At 47.7% G+C, this 20,870-nt stretch overlaps 1 protein-coding gene across 4 annotated transcripts in view; it reads right to left on the bottom strand.

Moving 5' to 3' along the window:
- Nucleotides 1-16,226: 16,226 nt before the first annotated feature.
- Nucleotides 16,227-20,870, bottom strand: part of LOC142471216 (uncharacterized) — a 40,439-nt gene continuing 35,795 nt past the window's right edge. For 2 of the 4 annotated variants that reach the window (XM_075578013.1, XM_075578014.1), the window contains exon 7: nucleotides 16,227-20,015. In XM_075578013.1, coding sequence (XP_075434128.1) covers nucleotides 18,565-20,015 — 1,451 coding nt within the window. In that variant the 3' untranslated portion in view covers nucleotides 16,227-18,564. The remainder of the gene's footprint in view (nucleotides 20,016-20,870) is intronic. The other 2 variants (XM_075578015.1, XM_075578016.1) reach the window with 2 other exon arrangements.

Genomic DNA, 20,870 nt, shown 5'->3' with positions numbered 1-20,870 from the left:
ATTCATTCTCTCTATCCCTTTTCCTTTCCTCATCCCCTTATTTCCCCTTATCCCTCTCTCGTTCTCACCATCCATTTCCCTTTCCTTCTCCCTATTCCCCTCTCTCTCATTTTTTTGCATCCCTCCTCTATAGTATTAATATTAACCCCCCCCCCCCCACACACACACACACACACCTCTAGCAACCTTGCCACCCTCACAACTTTGTTGGACTCCAGTCCCTCCACACATACCTGGATACTTCCCTGCCACGAAACATCTCTGGGGTGTTGTAGGAGACAGAGGTAACGAGGTAAGACTCGCCTTCGGAGAAATAAACGTAGGCTTTTATTTAGCCAAAGTTCAGCAACCACAAAAAATAGGGCTTTTCCTCTGCCAAAGTTCAGTAGTACGAAGTATATGGTAGCACAAAGTACTGTAGAACAGGGCATCAGACCTTAGCTAAAGTTCCCCTGTACAAAATACAGCAAGGCAACAGAACCTCAGACCCAGTATCCCGCAGTAGTCCAGAACTAGTGGACTCCAGGCTGCCTGTATTTAAGGTTTCAACAGAGGTGACTCGTTAGTGCTCCTCTAGGCAGGAGTTAACTATTAGCTGCCCAAATAGTGATAGGCTTTTGCTGAGAGGGTAGACCCTACTATAGGTACTGTATCTTCTACATCCCCAGATCCTTGGTTTACTCTACTGCCCCTATGCACTACAGATGTATACGGAAAAACACGTATGTATGTATGTCTTTATATAGCGCCATTAATGTATACAGCGCTTCACAGTAGTAATACACTTGACAATCATATAAATAACAAATAATACATACAACAGATCATGTGAATATGTGCTTCATACTTAAAAATAAATATTTAGGAAGAGGTGTCCCTGCTCCGAAGCTTACAATCTAATTGGTAACTATGAAGGACGTACAGGGACAGTAGGAGGGCATTCTGGTAAGTGCGTCTGCAAGGGCAAGCTTTATGTATCGTATGTATAGTATTAGTCATGGTGCTACTCATATGCTTCGTTAAGCAGGTGTGTCTTAAAATGGATAGAGAGGGTGCTAGTCGGATATTGAGGGGAAGGCCATTCCAGAGGTGTGGGGCAGTCAGTGAGAAAGTTTTAAGGTAGAAGAGGGCTTTAAAGACAAAGGGGGAAGAGAGAAGACATCCTTGATGTCGGGATGGTTCATAGTGATAAATTAGGGCTGAGATGTAAGGAGGGGCAGAAGAGTGTAAAGCTTTAAAAGTGAGGAAGAGAATTGAATGTGTGGTACAGGATTTGATAGGAAGCCAGGAGAGGGATTTCATGAGGGGAGACGCTGAGACAGATTTAGGAAAGAGTAGAGTGATTCATTCAGCAGCGTTTAGGATAGATTGTAGGGGAGACAGGTGAGAGGCAGGAAGGCCGGACAGCAGGAGGTTACAGTAAACGAGGCGGGAGAGAATGAGGGCCTGAGTCAGAGTTTTAGCAGTCGAGCAACAGAGGAAAGGGCGTATCTTTGTAATATTGCAGAGGAAAAAGTGACTGGTTTTAGATACGAATGTGAGAAGAGAATGTGAGAGAGGAGTCGAGTGTGACCCCTAGGCAGCGTGCTTGCGCTACTGGGTGTATGACAGAACTTCTAACAGTAATGTGGAAGGAGGTAGTGGGGCCAGGTTTGGGATGATATATGAGGAGCTCTGTTTTTGACAAGTTTAAGTCGGTGGAGGGCCATCCAGGATTATATAGCAGAGAGACATTCAGAAACGTTGGTCTGTACAGCAGGTGTAAGGTCAGGGGTTGAAAAGTAAATTCGTGTCTCATCAGCATAAAGGCGATATTTGAACCCAAGAGATGTGATTAGGTCACCTAGAGAGAGTGTGTACAGAGAAAAGAGGAGAGGTCCGAGGACAGAGCCCTGCGTACCCCCACAGAGAGATCGATAGAGGAGGAGGAGGTGTTAGCAGAAGAGACACTGAAAGTACGATGGGAGAGTTAAGAGGAGATCCAGGATAGAGCTTTGTTCCCAGTGTAATGACCACTGTCTTTGGCAGCATGGAGGTCATTAGTTATTTTAGGGAGGGCTGTTTCAGTGGAGTGAGCAGTGCAGAAGACAGATTGTAGAGGGTCTAGGAGAGAATAGATGTGAGAAAATGGAGCAGGCAAGAGAATACAAGACGTTCAAGGAGTTTAGAGGCAAAAGGCCGGAGGGAGACAGGTCGATAGTTAGAAAGACAGGTAGGGTCAAGCTTGCTGTTTTTGAGTAATGGTATGACTGTTGCATGTTTGAAGGAGGAGGGGAAAGTACCAAAGTAGAGGGAGGAGTAAAAATGTGTGTGAGCATAGGGATTATAGTAGCAGCAAGAGGTTTTAGGAGATGGGAGGAAATGGGGTCAAGAGGGCAAGTGGTATAGGGAGAAGAGGAGATCAACAGTGACATCCTCTGTGACAGCAGAAAAAGAGTCAAGGAAGGTAGGAGGAGAGTTAGGAAGTGGTGTAGGGTGGGAGGAGGAAACTGAGGGGATGTTCTGATGTATGGATTCCACCTTTTCCTTAAAATAGGGAGCAAAGTCCTGAGGTGAGATGGAGGAAGAAGAGGCAGCTGAGGATGGTCTGGGTAGGGAGTCGGCGTGGTTTAGACTTGTGAGTGTTGCTTAGTGAAGAAAAGTAGGTTTGTTTAGCCTGAGAGAGGGCAGAATTGAAACAGTATAGCATAAATGTGAGTGAAGGAAGTCTTCAAGGAGTGTGATATTTCCTCCAGAGGCGTTCAGAGGAACAAGTGCAGGAACGCAGCATGCGTGTGTGGGAATTTAGCCAGGGTCTGGGGTTAGTGATAGAGAGTGGTGGTAGGGGAAGTCAGAGGGGAGGAGGAGGAGGGGGAGAGTGAGAGATAGAGTGAGGGGTGAGAAAGAATGTTTGATAGAGGGGGAGAGAGAGATGGGGAGCATGAGGGATGTTGAGCGAAACAGGTGGAGAGCAAGGCCTCGGACATGGTCAAAAAGACAGTGCTGAGGCGCGCTGAGGGGAAACATAATCCCTATCAGCGCGGCTTTAGACGGTGCTTCCCCAGGCGTGCGCAGGCGTGTGGAAATGCAGGAGACAGGCAAGTTTAAATTTTGCCGCACATGCAAGCGCAGGGCCGGTCACGTGACTGCCAGAAGCCAATGGCAGTCCGTGACGTTGGCGCCGTGAAGTGGCACGCTAGCCCCGCCTCCCGATCCGCCTCCAGGCCCGCCTCCCACCCGGCACACAAGCGCGCTCGCTGACGCTCATGCAGGGACAAGAAAAATCTCCTGCTTGAGCAGGAGAGCATGAGCATCAGCGCTGCCCAGCGCCCCTCCCCGCACCATGTCCCAGGCCTAAAAGAGAGGGGGAGAGAGAGGGGAGGGGTTAGGGGAAGAGTGTGGGGAGTTGGGTTAGGGTGGTGAGTGAGGGAGGAGGGTAAGAGGGAGTGAGTGAGGGGGGGAAGAGTAAGGGAAGCGTGGGGTGAGTGTGAGAGGGGGGAGAAGTGGATGGAAGAGAAAGAGGGAAAGTGGGAACGAGGGGCAGAGAGGGTGGAATGGGACATTTGGTCGTGGTCATTTTGCAGTGACTCAACTCCCAGCCACATCGCTGTAATGCCCACCGCTGAATGTAAATTTTAATACTGTTTAGAGTAGGGCAGGGGGTTAATTTGAGGGGCTTTAGTGGTTAGGGTAAGGGTTTTTAGGGTAAGGTCTTAGGGTAGGAGGTTTAGGCCCTAACCTTAATGGCAAAGTGGTTGGGAGCAGCAGATTTCGGCGGCGGGGTGAGTCACCATGAATCGCCGTCGAGACCAAATGTCCTAGACAGGAGGAGAGAAAGTGAGAGAGGGTGAAAGGGGATAAGAGCGAGGGAGAGAGAGAAGAAGGGGGGGGTGAAGGATGGGGTATGAAGGGGAGAGGGGTATTGAGAGATCAGAGCAACAGGTACCAGAATACATTGCAAATCCAGAGAATGGGGGGCGAATGAGAAGGGGGAGCAGACCCCGGGAAAGTTATCGGCCTGCCTGCTCGTCACATCTTTAATCGAGTTTGTCTTGACAAATAAGGCAGGACCTCAATTTCCTTCCGGATCTCTTTGAGGCGGCGCATCTCAGGGAGAGTCAGTAGGAGGAGTTGGGGGGGAGTTACATGGTGCACAGATTATAGTGAGATGTATCACATTTTCCATCTCTGCCCCAGTTTGCACCTTGGGGGGCGTCGGTAAGAGGAGCTGGGAGGAGTTACATGGTGCACAGATTATAAAGAGATGTATAAGGCCCGTTCTATACTATGGCGGCCGTGCGCGCGTGCCGCATGCTTTTTGTTGGTATAGTCTCAGTGCTGCCTGGAGCGACAGGTACTGTGCGTGTGTGTGTGTGTGTGTGTGTGTGTGTGTGTGCGCGCGCGTGTGTGTGTGTGTGCGTGTATATGTGTGTGTGAATGTTTGTGTATAGATTGTGTGAGTGAAATAATGGCTTAAATAAGATTTTTTTAAAGAAAAAAAACATTGAATAAATAAAAATATTTGTGCACTCATTGACACACACACACACACACACACACACACACACACACACACACACACACACACACACACATCAAAACATATACACACACACATATATCAAAACATATACACACACCCACATATCCATATATACACACATACATACATACACACATTTAATCGGCGGTAGCGGCACAAAATCTTTATTTTCTGGTCTTCCCCGCTGCCTGACGGCTCCACTCTCCCTGCCGTGCGCGCGCGGCCCTTGTATAGACGGGCTGACTAACCTCAGCCACCTATAACTACCGCGAGCGCGCACGGCGTAGCACGCAGTATAGAAGGAGCCTAACACCTCCTAGTATACTTATGTATATACGCTGCCCACTGGTGGATGTAAGGAGTATATAGCACAGTGTCAAGTGTATTGCGGGATATACTCTCCGGCCAATGGCTGAGAGCAGAAGAAGGGGATACACAAACCCATTTGATCTTGAGGAGCTTAAACATCATGGCAACGGGAGTGTGGAGAAGCACAGCACATACTGCAAGCACGGATATAGGATAAAGTATCTGTCGTCTACATTTGGCATAGGTTGAACTTGATGGTCGTACGTCTTTTTTCAACCTCATCTACTATGTAACTATGTGAACAAAACAGACGTTTCTGGCGCTTGGACTGTGAGACAACACAAAAGTATTTGTGTCAAATGTGAATGGTATCAATAATAACGATGAATTCGGATCCTCGGGAGAACTTTCACTTCAAGAGAGGAGACAAAAACACAATACACACTGCCATGGTGTATTATCCACGAGACAAACGACTGATACATGTCGGGGATACTGGCAGAGGTAGAAAAAGGTTAATACTCCATATGGAAAAAAAAAGATTGAAAATCTCAATCTACATTAAAATTGTACGCTTGTACATACAAGTATATGTGCACATGAATATGTGCACAACAAACACAAATGCTCTTAGCACTTAATCTTTAACTCAGCCGCCGGTTATAAAAATTTAAATCCTACTGACAACAAGTGACTATGACATGAGCCTTAGGCTAAGGCCCCGGTAACGCCGCTGTAACAGGCGCCCGCGGGATTGGCGGCGCGTTCAGCCGATGCCCCGGTCTGCAGCTCACTGCAGGAAGAGAGACCGGGGGGGGGGGGCGTGGCGGGGGAGCGGCCATGACGTCACCCGGCAGGTTCGCCCTCATTGGCTGAACCGCCGGGGGGCGTGCCTAATCGCTTGACGCGAGTCCTGCTCTCAATTCTATTGAGAGCAGGAGCAACTCTCGCCCGAGCGCTGCAGCCCCCCCTCGCAGTGGGCCCGGCGCCATTGAGGGGAGGGCTCTCGTCCGTGCAGCGTCCGCCACAGCGGACGCTGTAGTAGGCAGCGGGGGCAAGGCCTTAGTGTGGAGATAATATCACTAGCGCCTTGGATCAGCGTTTGTTGGTAGGTGCTGGGTCCCAGTCATGCAGGTACAGTATGCCTCGCTGTCCAGACTCCTCTGAATCCTCGCCGCTCTGCAACTCCTACTGACGTCACCACAGTTGTTTCCTTCTACGGTGTCCGCGCTGTGCACACAAGCGCTACATGTTTCAAGACTCAAAAAGGTCCTTTTGCGATAAAAGCTCTTTTTTTGTCTTTTTTATCACCCAGTTTGTGCTCATCTACTTTGTAGCTACACGTATGTAACTATATAGCCAGGGAGGGAGCAGAGAGGGAGACTCGCATGAGAGAGGGAAGAGAGACAGCGAGGTGACAGAGCCAAAAAGACCAGCAGGACGACAAGAAGAGAGAGAGAGAACCAGTGCAAGCTGTGGTTCAAAGTAATATGTATGTATGTCTTTATTTATATAGCCCAGAATAAGAAGTGAATGCTGCACACCTTGAAAATTATAACAATGATACAATTACCGGTGCATGAACGAAAGCCTGTTGTCAGTCCTAGATGAGCAGCAGAAGGAACACAGGGCACAACGGATTTGAAAATCTATACTCATTTATTTGAGCCAACACCACGTTTCGACCTCAGAGGTCTTTATCAAGTGACTTAGTGGCATGTCCCAGTCAAACCCGTTGTGCCCTGTGTTCCTTCTGCTGTTTATTTATATAGCGCCATTGATGTACACAGCGCTTCACAGTAGTAATACACGTGACAATCATATAAATAACAAATAGTACGGATAACAGATCCTGGGAATAAGTGCTTCAGACATAAAAGTAACATTTCGGAAGAGGAGTCCCTGCCCCGAGGAGCTTACATTCTAATTGGTAGGTAAGTAGAACGTACAGAGACAGTAGGAGGGAGTTCTGGTAAGTGCGTCTGCAGGGGGCCAAGCTTTATGTATCATGTGTTCAGAATAGCCACAGTGCTATTCATATGCTTCTTTAAGCAAGTGTGTCTTAAGTTGGGTCTTAAAGGTGGATAGAGAGGGTGCTAGTCGGGTACTGAGGGGAAGGGCATTCCAGAGGTGTGGGGCAGTCAGTGAAATAGGTTTAAGGCGGGATAGGGCTTTAGATACAAAGGGGTTAGAGAGAAGGCATCATTGAGCAGAACGCAAGTCAGGATGGTGCATAGCGAGAAATTAGGGCTAAGGCTGAGGCCCCACTACACGCGCTTGCACGTCCGCCTTGCGACCTGGCGGCGCGTGCAGAGCGCTATACCGCGATCTGCAGGCGGCATTCTGAGGCACGGCGCGTGGCCAAAATGGGTTGTGTGGGCGTGGCCATGATGAGGGGGCGGCGCCACGACGCCGGCCAAACAAAAAAACAAAACAAAACTCATGCTCCCCGTACACACACGGCGCTCAGCAGACTTCTCCCCCCTCCTCGCTCTGCTCCCCCGCCTCTCTGCCACAGCACGTGACGCGTCGGCACTCGGGATCACAAACTGGCTGTAGCCCCTGCCGGCAGACGCGTCACACTGCGCAGTGAGCCTGGGAGCACGGAGGGACCGGGGACAGCCAGGGAGCAGGTAAGGGGCTGGTGAGAGGCGCGGCCGCACAGCCGCACGTGCCGCTGGCTGCACTGGGGACCTAGCCTGAGATGTAGGGAGGGGCAGAAGAGTGTAAAGCTTTAAAAGTGAGGAAGAGAATTGAATGCGTGGTACAGGATTTGATAGGAAGCCAGGAGAGGGTATTTCATGAGGGGAGACGCTGAGACAGATTTAGGAAAGAGTAGAGTGATTCTGGCAGCAGCGTTTAGGAAAGATTGTAGGGGAAACAGGTGAGAGGCAGGAAGGCCGGACAGCAGGAGGTTACAGTAAACGAGTCGGGAGAGAATGAGGGCCTGAGTCAGAGTTTTAGCAGTCGAGCAACAGAGGAACGGGCGTATCTGTAATACTGCGGAGGAAAAAGCGACAGGTTTTGGCTACCTTTTGAATGTGACAGGAGAATGTGAGAGAGGAGTCGAGTGTGACCCCTAGGCAGCGTGCTTGGGCTACTGGGTGAATGATAGTACTTCCAACAGTAATGGTCAAGGAGGTAGTAGGGCCAGGTTTGGGAGGAAGTATGAGGAGCTCTGTTTTGCCATGTTAAGTTTAAGTCGGCAGAGAGACATTCAGAAACTTTGGTCTGTATAGCAGGTGTAAGGTCAGGGGTTGAAAAGTAAATTTGTGTGTTGTCAAGGTGATATTTAAACCCAAGAGATGTGATTAGGTCACCTACAGAAAGTGTGTACAGAGAAAAGAGGTCTCAGGACAGAGCCCTGGGGTACCCCCACAGAGATTGATAGAGGAGGAGAAGGTGTTTGCAGAAGAGACACTGAAAGTACAATGGAAGAGGTAAGAGGATAGAGATAGAGGATCCAGGATATAGCTTTGTTACAAATACCAAGAGTATGGAGAATGTGAAGGAGAAGAGGGTGGTCCACGGTGTCAAATGCTGCAGAGAGTAATATGAACAGAGTGTAATGACCTCTGTCTTTGGCAGCATGGAGGTCATCAGTTATTTCAGTGAGGGCTGTTTCAGTCGAGTAAGCAGTGCGGTAGCCCGATTGTAGAGGGTCTAGGAGAGAATAGGTGTTGAGAAAGTGGAGCAAGTGAGAGAACAAAAGACGTTCAAGGAGTTTAGAGGCAAAAGGCAGGAGTGAGACAGGAGTTAAAAATGTGTGTGAGTGTAGGGATTATAGTAGGAGCAAGAGGTTTTAGGAGATGGGAGAGAATGGGGTCAAGAGGACAAGTGGTAGAGGGAGAAGAGGAGATAAGCAGTGACACATCTTCCTCTGAGACAGCAGAAAAAGAGTCAAGGAAGGCAGGAGGAGAGTTGGGAAGTGGTGTAGGATGGGAGGAGGAAACAGAGGAGATGTTCTGACGTATAGATTCCAACTTTTCCTAAAAATAGTCAGTAAAGTCCTGAGGTGAGATGGAGGAAGAAGAAAAGGCAGCGGAGTGGTTTGAATAGAGAGTCAAAGACAAAGATGGGTTGGTGCAGGTTAGACTTGTGCGTGTTGATTAGTGAAGAAAAGTAGGTTTGTTTAGCCTGAGGGAGGGCAGAATTGAAACAGGAGTCATAAACTACGCGGCTCTCTCCTCTCCCAGACCATTGGCTTACGGACACTACTACGCTACCTTCGTTAACCCTGGATCCGGCAAGTACCCGACTAACCCTTCTCTTTAGCCCAGTCCCGGCTACGCTCATTACGACACTCCGGGCACGCCCCCGCTGCTGTGGGTGTTTGGTATCTCTCCTTCCGACCTCAGTACCGGGGTCTTGTCAGGTTTGTGGGCAGCACGAGCATTACAATATGCTGAGCTCAACAAACCCTGACCCCCCTGAGGTGGACTAAGCTCTGGCCTCGATTTCGGAACATTTTTCATATTTGGAGAATCAGATTTCCTCTCTAAGCCAACAAGTTTCTACCTTGTCCTTGCAACAACCCCAGGCCAGCATCATCAGATCTACCTTCTCCCCCGTTGCCCAAGAGGCGGCTGCCGCACTGGAGCAACGGATTCCTATGCCAAACAGGTACGCCGGAGACCCGCTCGCTTGCCGGGGTTTCCTTAACTAGTGCGACATCCAATTTGAGCTGACCCCCTCTCGCTTTCCTTCAGACCGTTCCAAAGAAGCTTATATTATTGCCCTTTTGACTGGAAATGCCTTAGCCTGGGCTTCCCCCATCTGGGAATTAAGGCCCGAACTCAACCATGACTTTACTAGTTTCAAAAGGGAGTTTCGCCAAGTCTTTGATAACCCTGGTTGTAGGCACACGGCCGCGTCTCCGAATTGTTTCACAATTTGCAGGGACATAGGTCGGTAGCACGATACGCACTGGAATTCCGGACTATTGCTGCGGAGACAGACTGGAATGATGGGGCGCTCTACGCCGCCTTCTGGCAGGGTCTATCGGGATCACTGAAGGGCTTAATTGCCTTATGTATAATGGTAAACCAACGGATGCAGGAGAGACGTACTGAACACCAAACTCCCCGTTTTGTTCTGCCTGTATCTTCCATCCCCAGGAATCCTCCACCTACCCTCCGGCTTTGGACGCTCCAGAACCTATGCAACTGGGTAGCCAACCGCTCTCTTCTTCGGAGAGATTGCGGCGGAGGAACAAGGGCCTCTGTTTCTGCTGCGTCTCCTACGGACACATCTTGCCACGTTGTCCCTTAAAACAGGGAACGCCAGTGCCCAGTGAGGTATGAGGGGATCTCATTGGGCATGATTTCTTCTCTTCCCTCTAACAAGGAAAAAACCCCCAAGAGAATTCTGTTACCTGTCCTCCACGAAGGTCCCAACTTCCATGTGTCTGCCTCTGCCTTCCTTGACTCCAGTTCTGGGGGTAATTTTGTGGACCCGAACCGTGGTCAAAAACAACATCCCTCTGGTAGAGAAGGCGGTATCTGTCGGTCTCGGGGTCATAGATGGACGGCCGCACCATCAGCCTTCATTTCCCTGGAGACACCTCCCTTGTCACTCTCCAAGAAGGATGGACACTCAGAGCTGGTCTCCTTTGACGTCATCCATCCCCCTTATGTTCAGGTCATCCTGGGACTGCCATGGTTATAACGCCATAAACTGGTTATAGATTGGACTGATAAATTACCCATCCAATGGATTTCCCTCCGACCAGGATACTCTACCTCCCCAGTAGCGGTACTGTACTTGCTGGCCTGGATACTACCACTCCTGGGAAGGTCTTGCTGCCCGAAGTCTATACAGAATTCCTGGACGTCTTCAACAAGACCAACTCCGAAGTTCTCCCTCCTCACCGTCCTTTTGATTGCCCTATCGATTTGGTACCCGGGTCTGTCCTCCCCAAGGCCAGATCTTACCCCTTATCCTTGCCCGAGACGAAAGCCATGGCGGAGTACATCGAGGAGAACCTCAAGAAGGGTTTCATCAGGAGTTCTATCTCGCCGGCAGGAGCCGGTTTCTTTTTTGTGAAAAAGAAAGATGGGACACTTTGCCCTTGTATCGATTATCGGGGGCTCAACAAGGTTACTATAAAATATCGCTACCCCCTACCATTGATCTCTGAACTCTTCGATAGACTGCAAGGTGCTACTATTTTTTCTAAGCTCGATCTGTGGGGAGTGTACAACTTAATTCGCAATCGTGAGGGAGATGAGTGGAAAACCGCGTTCAATACGCGTAGCGTCCACTACGACTATCTGGTAATGCCTTTTGGACTATGTAATGCACCCGCTGTCTTCCAGGACTTTATGAACAAACATTTTCGCGATGTTTTCAATATTTTTGTAATCATATACCTGGACAACATCCTCATTTTTTCTGAAACATTGGACAAGCACATCCAGCATACTAAGCTTGTTCTTTCACGTCTATGCAAAAATCAACTATATGCTAAGATGGAGAAATGTCTGTTCCACCAGTCATTGACTGCGTTCTTAGGCTATATCATTTCTGACAAAGGCTTCACTATGGATCCGGAGAAACTCAAGTCAGTCCTAGAATGTCCACAACCCAACTCCTTAAAGGCGATTTCTCGGTTTCGCTATTACCGGAAATTTATTCGCAATGTCTCTGCCACAGTGGCACTGATTACCTCGCTCACCAAGAAAGGGGCCGATCCTTCCGCCAGGCCTCCTGAAGCTAACCTGGTGTCCGAATTCCTTAAAAAGGCATTTGTCTCTGCCCCCATCTTACGGCATCCGGATCCTACCCTTCCTTTCACATTAGAAGTCGATGCCTCCAATATTGGAGCAGGCGCTATCCTCTCTCAAAGAGCCACTCCCCAAGATAAGCTTCACCCTTGTGGGGTTTTTTCTAAAAAATTCTCTCCAACTGAGAGGAACTATGATGTTGGTAATAGGGAACTGTTAGCCATAAAAATAGCGTTACAAGAATGGAGGCACCTTCTTGAAGGGACTAAGGTACCCAACTCGATCCTCACAGACCACAAGAATTTGTTATATATTGAAGGTGCTCGTCGTCTCGGTTTCCGTCAGGCCTGCTAGGCTCTGTTCTTTTCCAGATTCAATTATACAATTTCATACATTCTGGGTACCAAGAACGTTAAGGCCTATGCATTGTCTGGTCAGTTTGCCACAGAAGAGAAGTCCGAGGAGATCTCTGAAAGCATTCTACCCTCCAAATACATTATTTCGGCTAATTCCTTCGATGTTCTGGAAAAAAATTTGGAGGCTCAGTCACACATTCCCGAGGGCCTGGAGGTACCAGAAGGACATCTATATGCCGATCCACAATTCTGCCGCAAAATCCTTGAATGGGGTCACTCTTCTAGATCGGCGGGTCATCCCGGCATAAAGAGGACTACGGATTTAATCAGGCGGACCTTCTGGTGGCCTAAGATGCTGAAGGACATTCGGGAATTTACTACCTCATGCCCTGTCTGTGCTCAAAATAAATCTGTCCGTCATAAGCCTTCTGGTCTGCTACGTCCCCTGCCTGTCCCGGTTCGCCCCTGGACACACATCTCTATGGACTTTATTGTGGATCTTCCACCCTCTAACGGAATTATAACAATTCTAGTCATCGTAGATCGTTTTCAAAACAGGCCCACTTTGTTCCCCTCAAGGCACTACCTAATTCTGCCATGCTCACAGACGTTTTTGTCAGAGAAATTTTTCGTATTCATGGTATTCCTCTTTCTATCGTTTTGGATCGTGGTACACAATTCATCTCAAAATTTTGGTGCGCTTTTTCTCAAAGGTTGGGCATTTCTCTTCTTTTTTCTTCCGGGTACCACCCACAAACTAACGGTCAAACCGAAAGGATGAACCAATCTCTGGAACAATATCTAAGATGCTTCAGCTATGATTCACAGGAATGTATTGTATTGTATGTCTTTATTTATATAGCGCCATTAATGTACATAGCGCTTCACAGCAGTAATACACGTGGTAATCAAATAAATAACAGATAATATAAATAACAGATCATGGGAATAAGTGCTTTAGACATTAAGGAAGAGGAGTCCCTGCCCTGAGGAGCTTAAAGTCTAATTGGTAGGTAGGGAGAACGTACAGAGACAGTAGGAGGGAGTTCTGGTTAGTGCATCTGCAGGGGGCCAAGCTTTATGTATCATGTGTTCAGAATATCCACAGTACTATTCATGTGCTTCTTTAAGAAAGTGTGTCTTAAGTTGGGTCTTAAAGGTGGATAGAGAGGGTGCTAGTCGGGTACTGAGGGGAAGGGCATTTCAGAGGTGTGGGGCAGTCAGTGAAAAAGGTTTAAGGCGGGAGAGGGCTTTAGATACAAAGGGGGTAGAAAGAAGACATCCTTGAGAAGAACACAAGAGTCTGGATGGTGCATAACGAGAAATTAGGGTTGAGATGTAAGGAGGGGCAGAAGAGTGTAAAGCTTTAAAAGTGAGGAGAAGAATGGAGGGTTAGATGCGGGATTTGATCGGAAGCCAGGAGAGGGATTTCATGAGGGGAGATGCTGAGACAGATCTCGGAAAGAGTAGAGTGATTCTGGCAGCAGCGTTTAGGATAGATTGTAGGGGAGACAGGTGAGAGGCAGGAAGGCCGGACTGCAGGAGGTTACAGTAATCAAGACGGGAGAGAATGAGGGCCTGAGTCAGAGTTTTAGCAGTCGAGCAACAGAGGAAAGGGCGTATCTTAGTTATATTGCGGAGGAAAAAGCGACAGGTTTTAGAAATGTTTTGAATGTGAGGGGCGAATGTGAGAGAGGAGTCGAGTGTGACCCCTAGGCAGCGTGCTTGGGCTACTGGGTGAATGATCGTAGTTCCAACAGTAATGTGGAAGGAGGTAGTAGGGCCAGGTTTGGGAGGAAGCATGAGGAGCTCTGTTTTAGCCATGTTGAGTTTAAAGCGGCGGAGGGCCATCCAGGATGATATAGCAGAGAGACAGAGTTGCTCCCATGGGCAGAGTTCGCTATTAATTCCCTCAGGAACGAGTCCACCCAAGAGTCGCCCTTTTTCATAAACTTCGGGTTTCATCTTAATTGTCTCCCCATTCCCACCCCTGGAGTCCCTGCAGAAGATTCCTGGGTAACCGCTCTCCAAGACTCCTGGAAAAGGATATTACAGGAATCTGTCCAGAGACAGAAGAGACAGGTGGACCGTCTTCGTCAACAAGAGCGCAAGTATAAGCCAAGGAGATAAGGACTGGCTTTCCTTAAGGAATATCAGGCTGAAGACACCCACCCTGAAGCTAGCCCCGAGGTTCCTTGGCCCCTTCCCTATTCTCGAACAGGTAAACCCTGTGGCGTATCGCCTCCTTCTCTCGCCCTCCATGAAGATCTCGGAGGTTTTCCATGTTTCCCTCTTGAAACCCTTCGTCCAAAGTTCTCACATCCCTCATCACCATCACAGCCACCCCCCCCCCCCCCCAGTCACAGTACAAGGACAACAAGAGTTCAAAATTCGCTACATCATCGACTCCCGAGTCTCGAGAGGCAGAGTCCAATTCCTTGTTCACTGGAGGGGATACGGACTGGGGGAGCGTTCCTGGGTCTCAAGGCAACAACTCCACGCCCCTGCCTTGCTCAGACGGTTTCACCAAAGATTCCCCCATAAGCCTTGAGAAGATCGTCCAGAGTCCGATCCTCGAGGTGGGGGGGGGGGAGGGGTACTGTAAGGAATTGAGGGACACGTTCCACACAACATGTTCTCTCCTTGCTCATCTCGGGGGCCGCAGCCGCTGCTACTTCGGACCCCCATCCGGCTCCTGCTTGCACGGCCACATCCGTAGCGACTTCCGGGTTCCTCCAGGGCTGCACGCGCCAGCCTGATTGCGTTACAGGGCCCGCACGGACCTGCGCCTTTTGTGCTCTGTCTGCCACAGTTTGTCCCGCCCCCGGCTATCCTGGGACGTCGCGCCACGCACCCAAGCAGCGCACCCGCCCCTGATCTTCCCCCCCGGTTTGTGATCCTATCCCTCTCACTGAGATGCGCCTCTGGTCCTGCCCCTCTCCCATAGGTCTTTGCTGAGTGTTTAATTCCTGCCCCCACGCTCAGTCAGTGCTCAGCATAATCCCTTGTAGCCCAGTGCTGTCTGGTCTTGTGCTTGGTCCTCACTCTTGTCTTTTCAGTCTCCACGTTCCTGACCCGGTCTGTCTGCGTACCTCCCCTGGATCTCGACTTTGGCTACCCCTCCACCACGCTTACCTCTATACTCCCTGGACTCGGCAAACGGACTCGGACTACGCGGCTATCTCCTCTCCTAGACCATTGGCTTACGGACACTACTACTCTACCTTCGTTAACCCAGGATTCAGCAAGTACCCGACTAACCCTTCTCTTCAGCCCAGTCCCGGCTATGCTCAATACCACACTCCGGGCACGCCCCTGCTGCTGTGGGTGTGTGGTATCTCTCCTTCCCACCTTAGTACCGGGGTCTTGTCAGGTTTGCGGGCAGCACGAGCATTACACAAGGATTCCCCCAATTTATTCACATTTAATTTGTAAGTCGCCTGTTTATTCTTGCTTCCCAAATGCATAACCTTACATTTATCTGTATTAAACCTCATCTGCCATTTACCTGTCCACGTTTCCAGTCTCTCCAAGTCCTTCCAGAGGGAAATTACTTCCTGCTCTGATTTTACTACCTTACACTATTTAGTATCATCAGCAAAGATGGAGACTTTGCTCTCGATACCAACCTCAAGGTCATTAATAAACAAGTTAGAAAGCAGGTGTCCCAGTACCGATCCTTGAGGTACTCCACTCATGACCTTAGCCCAAACTGAAAAAGTTCAATTTATGACAACTCTCTGTTCTCTATTCTTCAACCAGTTTTCAATCCAGGTGCAAATATTTTTACTGAGTCCAATTTGCTTTATTTTGTACACCAACCTCGTGTGGAACCGTATCAAAAGCCTTTGCTTATTCGATTTTGTGATAATCTATTCTTACCCGTTGAGCGGTGGGCCTGGTCGTCTTCCGTCATCACGAACTTATAGACCTCCTTGTGTCCTTCAATATACTCCCAGTCCTTCAGGAAGAGCTAGACAACAATGGCGTTAAAAACTCATCGACGCAGAATTGGCTACCCTAAGCCTAGACTCAACAGGGCCACCATCAGGAGGGAGTCCTGGGACTGCTAGCTAAAAAGGTGGCTGCTGGCCGAGCCCCGAGGTTGGACCTTAAAAGAAGTAGGTGGAGCCCTTTTCTCTGCCGGGACTATGAGAGCAATGCAAAAAACAGGTGGCCCCTCCACCTGAGCTTAACAGGATCCCCTCCCCCCTACAACCCGTTTAATAACATCGGTGAGCACGCCCCTCCATCCAATTTGCTTAATTTTGTACACAAACCTCGTGTGGAACCGTATCAAAAGCCTTTGCAAAATCTAAGTAGACCACATCCACTGCATTACCCTGGTCTAAATTCCTACTTACCTCCTCAAAGCAACAAATAAGGTAAGTTTGGCATGATCTATCCATCATAAATCCATGCTCTTACTAATAATTTGTTTTCCATTAGGTATTCCTTAATATTATCCTGTATTAAATCTTCAAGTAACTTCCCCACTATTGATGTTAGGCTTACAGGTCTGTAACTCCCCGGTTGTGATCTAGCTCCCTTTTTACATATAAATGGAAATGGAGTCCATGAATATTACATTTAATGGTTTGGCTATTACTGAACTTAACTCCTTGAACTCTTGGATGTATGCCATCGGGGCCAGGTGCCTTAGTTACTTTAATTTAATCAACTTGCCTATGAACTTCTTCCTCAGTTAACCAATTGTTCGTTAATATAGAAGTTGTGGCTTCCTCCTGCGACACTACTATTGAACTTGATTCTTCCCTGGTAAACACAGAGGCAAAGAATTTGTTTAATACCTCAGCACTGATGACATCACGGCTTCCTATTGGCCCGCAGGGCGTGGGAGCTTGGAAGAGAAGCCATTACGTGATCCCTGCTAGCCGAGCAGAGCAGCGTCCGGCATGCACTACGGAGGTATCTTCCAAAGCAGGGGGTCCTCGGAGCTGAAATTAATGGGGTCAGCTCCAAAGACACCTTGCGTAAATCCTATGGTAAAAAAAAAGAGCCCTCTTGGAATGCTGCTTTAAGGAACCCAATACTGATGATTGACCACACGATGAAGCAAATAGCTTAACACGTTGCGGTCAGAGGTGACAGGTGAGGTGCTGTTTGAAACGTCAATAAGAAAAAAAGGAACTGAAGCAAGCAGATTGAAAGGACGTTCAAATTTTGATATATCATTTGAGTGAACCATTTTTATTAGGGTCATTTGGTTGGGGGGGGGGTTTGTTTTCCTTTACATTACTTGGAACTTTGCAGCCAGTTTGTATTTTGCCTTTAGCTGTCGCGTTTCTTTGTTTGGAGTGCGGTCAACTTTCCAACGTCACATAAACTCACAGTAACATACAGCTCGGACGGTCCTCCCACCAGTTGCGCTGCTAAAATCGATTAACCCTACAGATCTCGACTGCAGCATAGAAGACGCGGCTTAGCCGTCCCATGAAGACAGATACTTGCCTGAATAGGAAGAGGGCACGCGTTCAACATCTTGTGCAGAACGGATGTTTTGGGGTGGGATTTTTCCCCTAGACCAAATGGTGGTCTTAATAAAGAACGGAATGTTAACCATTTGAAATATATATATATATATATATATATTAGTATATAGGTTGTCCTTCCTTTCCTACATGACTGATAGTTACTTTTAGCTAATACGGATGGTATTTATTATACTTTAAAAGGTCTTTTATTGTACCTGCTTATATTTGATTAATAATTATTGTGCATTTCGCCCCCTATAACAGAAAGAAGGACTCCCGTTGATTACACCTGTTTTTATAGACATATTTGTATCAAGAAATTATGTGTATTTAAGATGTAAGTCCGGTGTGGGCGTATCCTTGGACAAAGTACCCTGGCAGGGGCAGAACGCGTCAGCACTGAAGAAAACTTATTTTGAGGTTCCACTGCCCAATATTTCTCTGTCTTATGTATCAATAAACAAGAATTTTCATAGTGATCTGATTGTTGTCGTGTCAACTTCAATGTTCACTCTGGGGTATCTTCCTTCTTTTCCATGTTTTGTCAAAGTCTTCTGTCTGCAAAACTGGGGAGTGGGGGGCAGGACCAGAATTATTAAAAAAAAAAATAATAATAATAATAATAATTAATTGCATATAAGGAAATTTGAATTTTTTCCTTTGCTAAATGTGAAATCCTTTTGCTTCAGTTTTCCAGCTGGAAGACTTTGATAAATTAACCCTTTGAGCATATGCATGTGTACTTCATCAGATCCTGCGAGGTGCAGTTCCCCTCCAATACAATCCATTTAGAACACGAGTTTCATGTGATGCCGTATTTCTAAAGGCCCAAAGCCTGCAGTAGAGTGTCCACATGGCAACTCCTGCTGTCTATTCTCACTTGTTCCACTTCACCAGGAAGCAGAGTGCTGTTTTTCTGGCAGAGTTCAAAAGGATCTAATCAAACGGAAAAAAAACATATTATCTTCTCAGGTAAGGTTCTTTAAAGTTCTACTAATGTTGTTAAGTGAGAGCGGATAAGCCACCATATTAAGTTAGATTTTTGGCTCCTATAAAGAATTAAAAAATCAGTAAGTACGGAAAACACTGAAGACAGACACCCTGCTGTACAGTATGGTGAAGAAAGAAGAAATCTAAACATGCAGGGGGAGCAACTTCTATTCGAGGTGAATTTTTTGATGTCTAGCAAGATGTGAGCTTTGAGTAAACCTTTTCCCACACTCGGTGCAGACATGCGGCCTCTGAGCTCGGTGGGTTATCTCGTGTCTAACAAGATCCGCTCTGGAAATAAAGCTTTTTCCACACTCGCTGCATGCGTAGGGTCTCTCCCCTGTGTGGGTTCTCTGATGTATAGCAAGATGAAACCTACTGACGTAACTTTTCCCGCAGTCACTGCATATGTAGGTCCCCTCTCCTGTGTGGATTTTCTGGTGGGCAACAAAATTTGATCTGCTGATAAAAGTCTTCCCACATTCGCTGCAGGAAAACGGCCTCTCTCCCGTGTGCGTCCTCTGGTGGATAACAAGGCTGGAGCCATGAGTGTAACTCTTCCCGCATTCACATACATACGGTCTCTCCCCCGTGTGTGTTACCTGGTGTTTAACGAGATCGGAGTTGGAAGTAAAGTTTTTACCACACTTAGTGCATGTGTAGGGTCTCTCTCCTGTGTGAGTTCTCTGGTGTATAACAAGATAAGAACTCCGAGTGAAACTTTTCCCGCAATTTTCGCAGACATGCAACCCCTCACCGGTGTGGGTTTTCTGGTGATCAAGGAAATTGGATCTGTGAACAAAACTCTTCTCGCATAGACCGCAAACATGCGGTCTCTCCCCTGTGTGCGTTATCTGATGGCTTACAAGACTTGAACTTCGAGTGAAGCTTTTCCCACACTCTGCACATGAGTACGGCCTCTCCCCTGTATGCGATGCCTGATGTCTAACGAGATGCGCGTTCTGTATAAAACTTTTCCCGCACTCATTGCATATAAAGGGCCTCTCGCCTGTGTGGGTTTTCAGATGGCTAACGAGGTGTGAGCTGCAAGCAAAATGTTTGCCGCATTCGTTGCATGTATAGGGTTTCTCTCCCGTGTGGACTCTCCTGTGTACAGAAAGATGTGAGCTACGTGTGAAGTGTTTCCCACAGTCACTGCATACGTACAGTTTCCCACCTTTGTGGGTTTTGTTTGTGGGCAACCTCCTAGCACCACTTTTCTTTGTTTCTGTGCTCACATCCGCTATCTGGCCTGAATCACCTTTATGCGGATATACATCGGCCATTTTCTTTAAAGGGTTTCTTTCATATCCACTGCACTTAGCATTATCATCTTCTTCCTCGCTGTGGTGTAACTGGACAATTTTTATATTATCTTCATTAACAATTTCATTAGGATCGGATATGCATTGTTCCTCCATAAAATCCTTTAAATTATTCCCCCGGGTCCGATAGAGTCTTCCACAAGCGGATTCCCTTTGCGATTTCTCTGCAGGACATCTCAGTTTGACGTCTTTGTCATCAAGACATTGAGAGATGTCCTCTTCATTCAAAGATTCTTCTACTGGAGGAAACCCTTGAGATTCTTCCACCTTGACTTTACCTTTGCTCCCATAATCTATTCGAGAAGAAAAAACGATGAGTGATAATTACAGTTCAAAGACACGGTTAGTATTAAAAGAACATGAGAACCATATATATATTATTGTAATGTAATTAAAAGCCCATGAAATGCCATCTACATGTCCTTAAATATAGCATCCATTAAAGTTTAATATAGATTATATGCATGATGGGTAAAATGGGTGGAAAGCCAGTAGGACTGACAGTACTTGGACTTTTTATCGAGCCTTGAAAAACCATTACCTTTTTGTATACACCACTAAATAAATTAGAGATTGTGCAACAGAGGGCTACAGCCTAAGGCCTCGTCCAGGGTGATGCTGAGCGCACGCGCTCACCGTGATCAAACACATTGCTGCAATGTCTTTGTCCAGCGTGAGCGCACGGCGCTCAGCTGCTTGCAGTCAAACAAATTTGATTCTGCCGCTCGCTAGCGCATCACGTGAGCGGTTCGCCCAATGAGGGCGAATCAGCTCCGTGACATTATGGACACGCCCCTCTACGCGCACAACAAGCAGGACACAAATCACCCAAGCAAAATGAGCGCCTTACCTCATGGACCTCAAGTGCCAGTGCGCTCGCATTCACTCTGGCCGCAGTCCAAGACTTATCAGGAAAGACTAACGGACCTTAATATGTCCAGTTTGGAGAATAGATGATGAGGGGGGTGGGGGGATATGATCAAAACTTTCAAATACATAAAGGGATTCTACAGAGTACAACAGGGAAGTATATTTCAGAGAAAGAGGAGTGCTAAAACTAGAGGCCATTCTCTGAAGCTGGAGTGTGGCAGCTAAGGAGAAACGTGAGGAAAGACTTCTTCACAGAACGGGTGGTGGATCCATGGATT

This window comes from Ascaphus truei, chromosome 20 (genome assembly GCF_040206685.1).
Source record: "Ascaphus truei isolate aAscTru1 chromosome 20, aAscTru1.hap1, whole genome shotgun sequence".
Classification (NCBI taxonomy): domain Eukaryota; kingdom Metazoa; phylum Chordata; class Amphibia; order Anura; family Ascaphidae; genus Ascaphus; species Ascaphus truei.
Note: the sequence above shows the minus strand (reverse complement) of the source record. Positions and strands in the feature narration are given on the sequence as shown.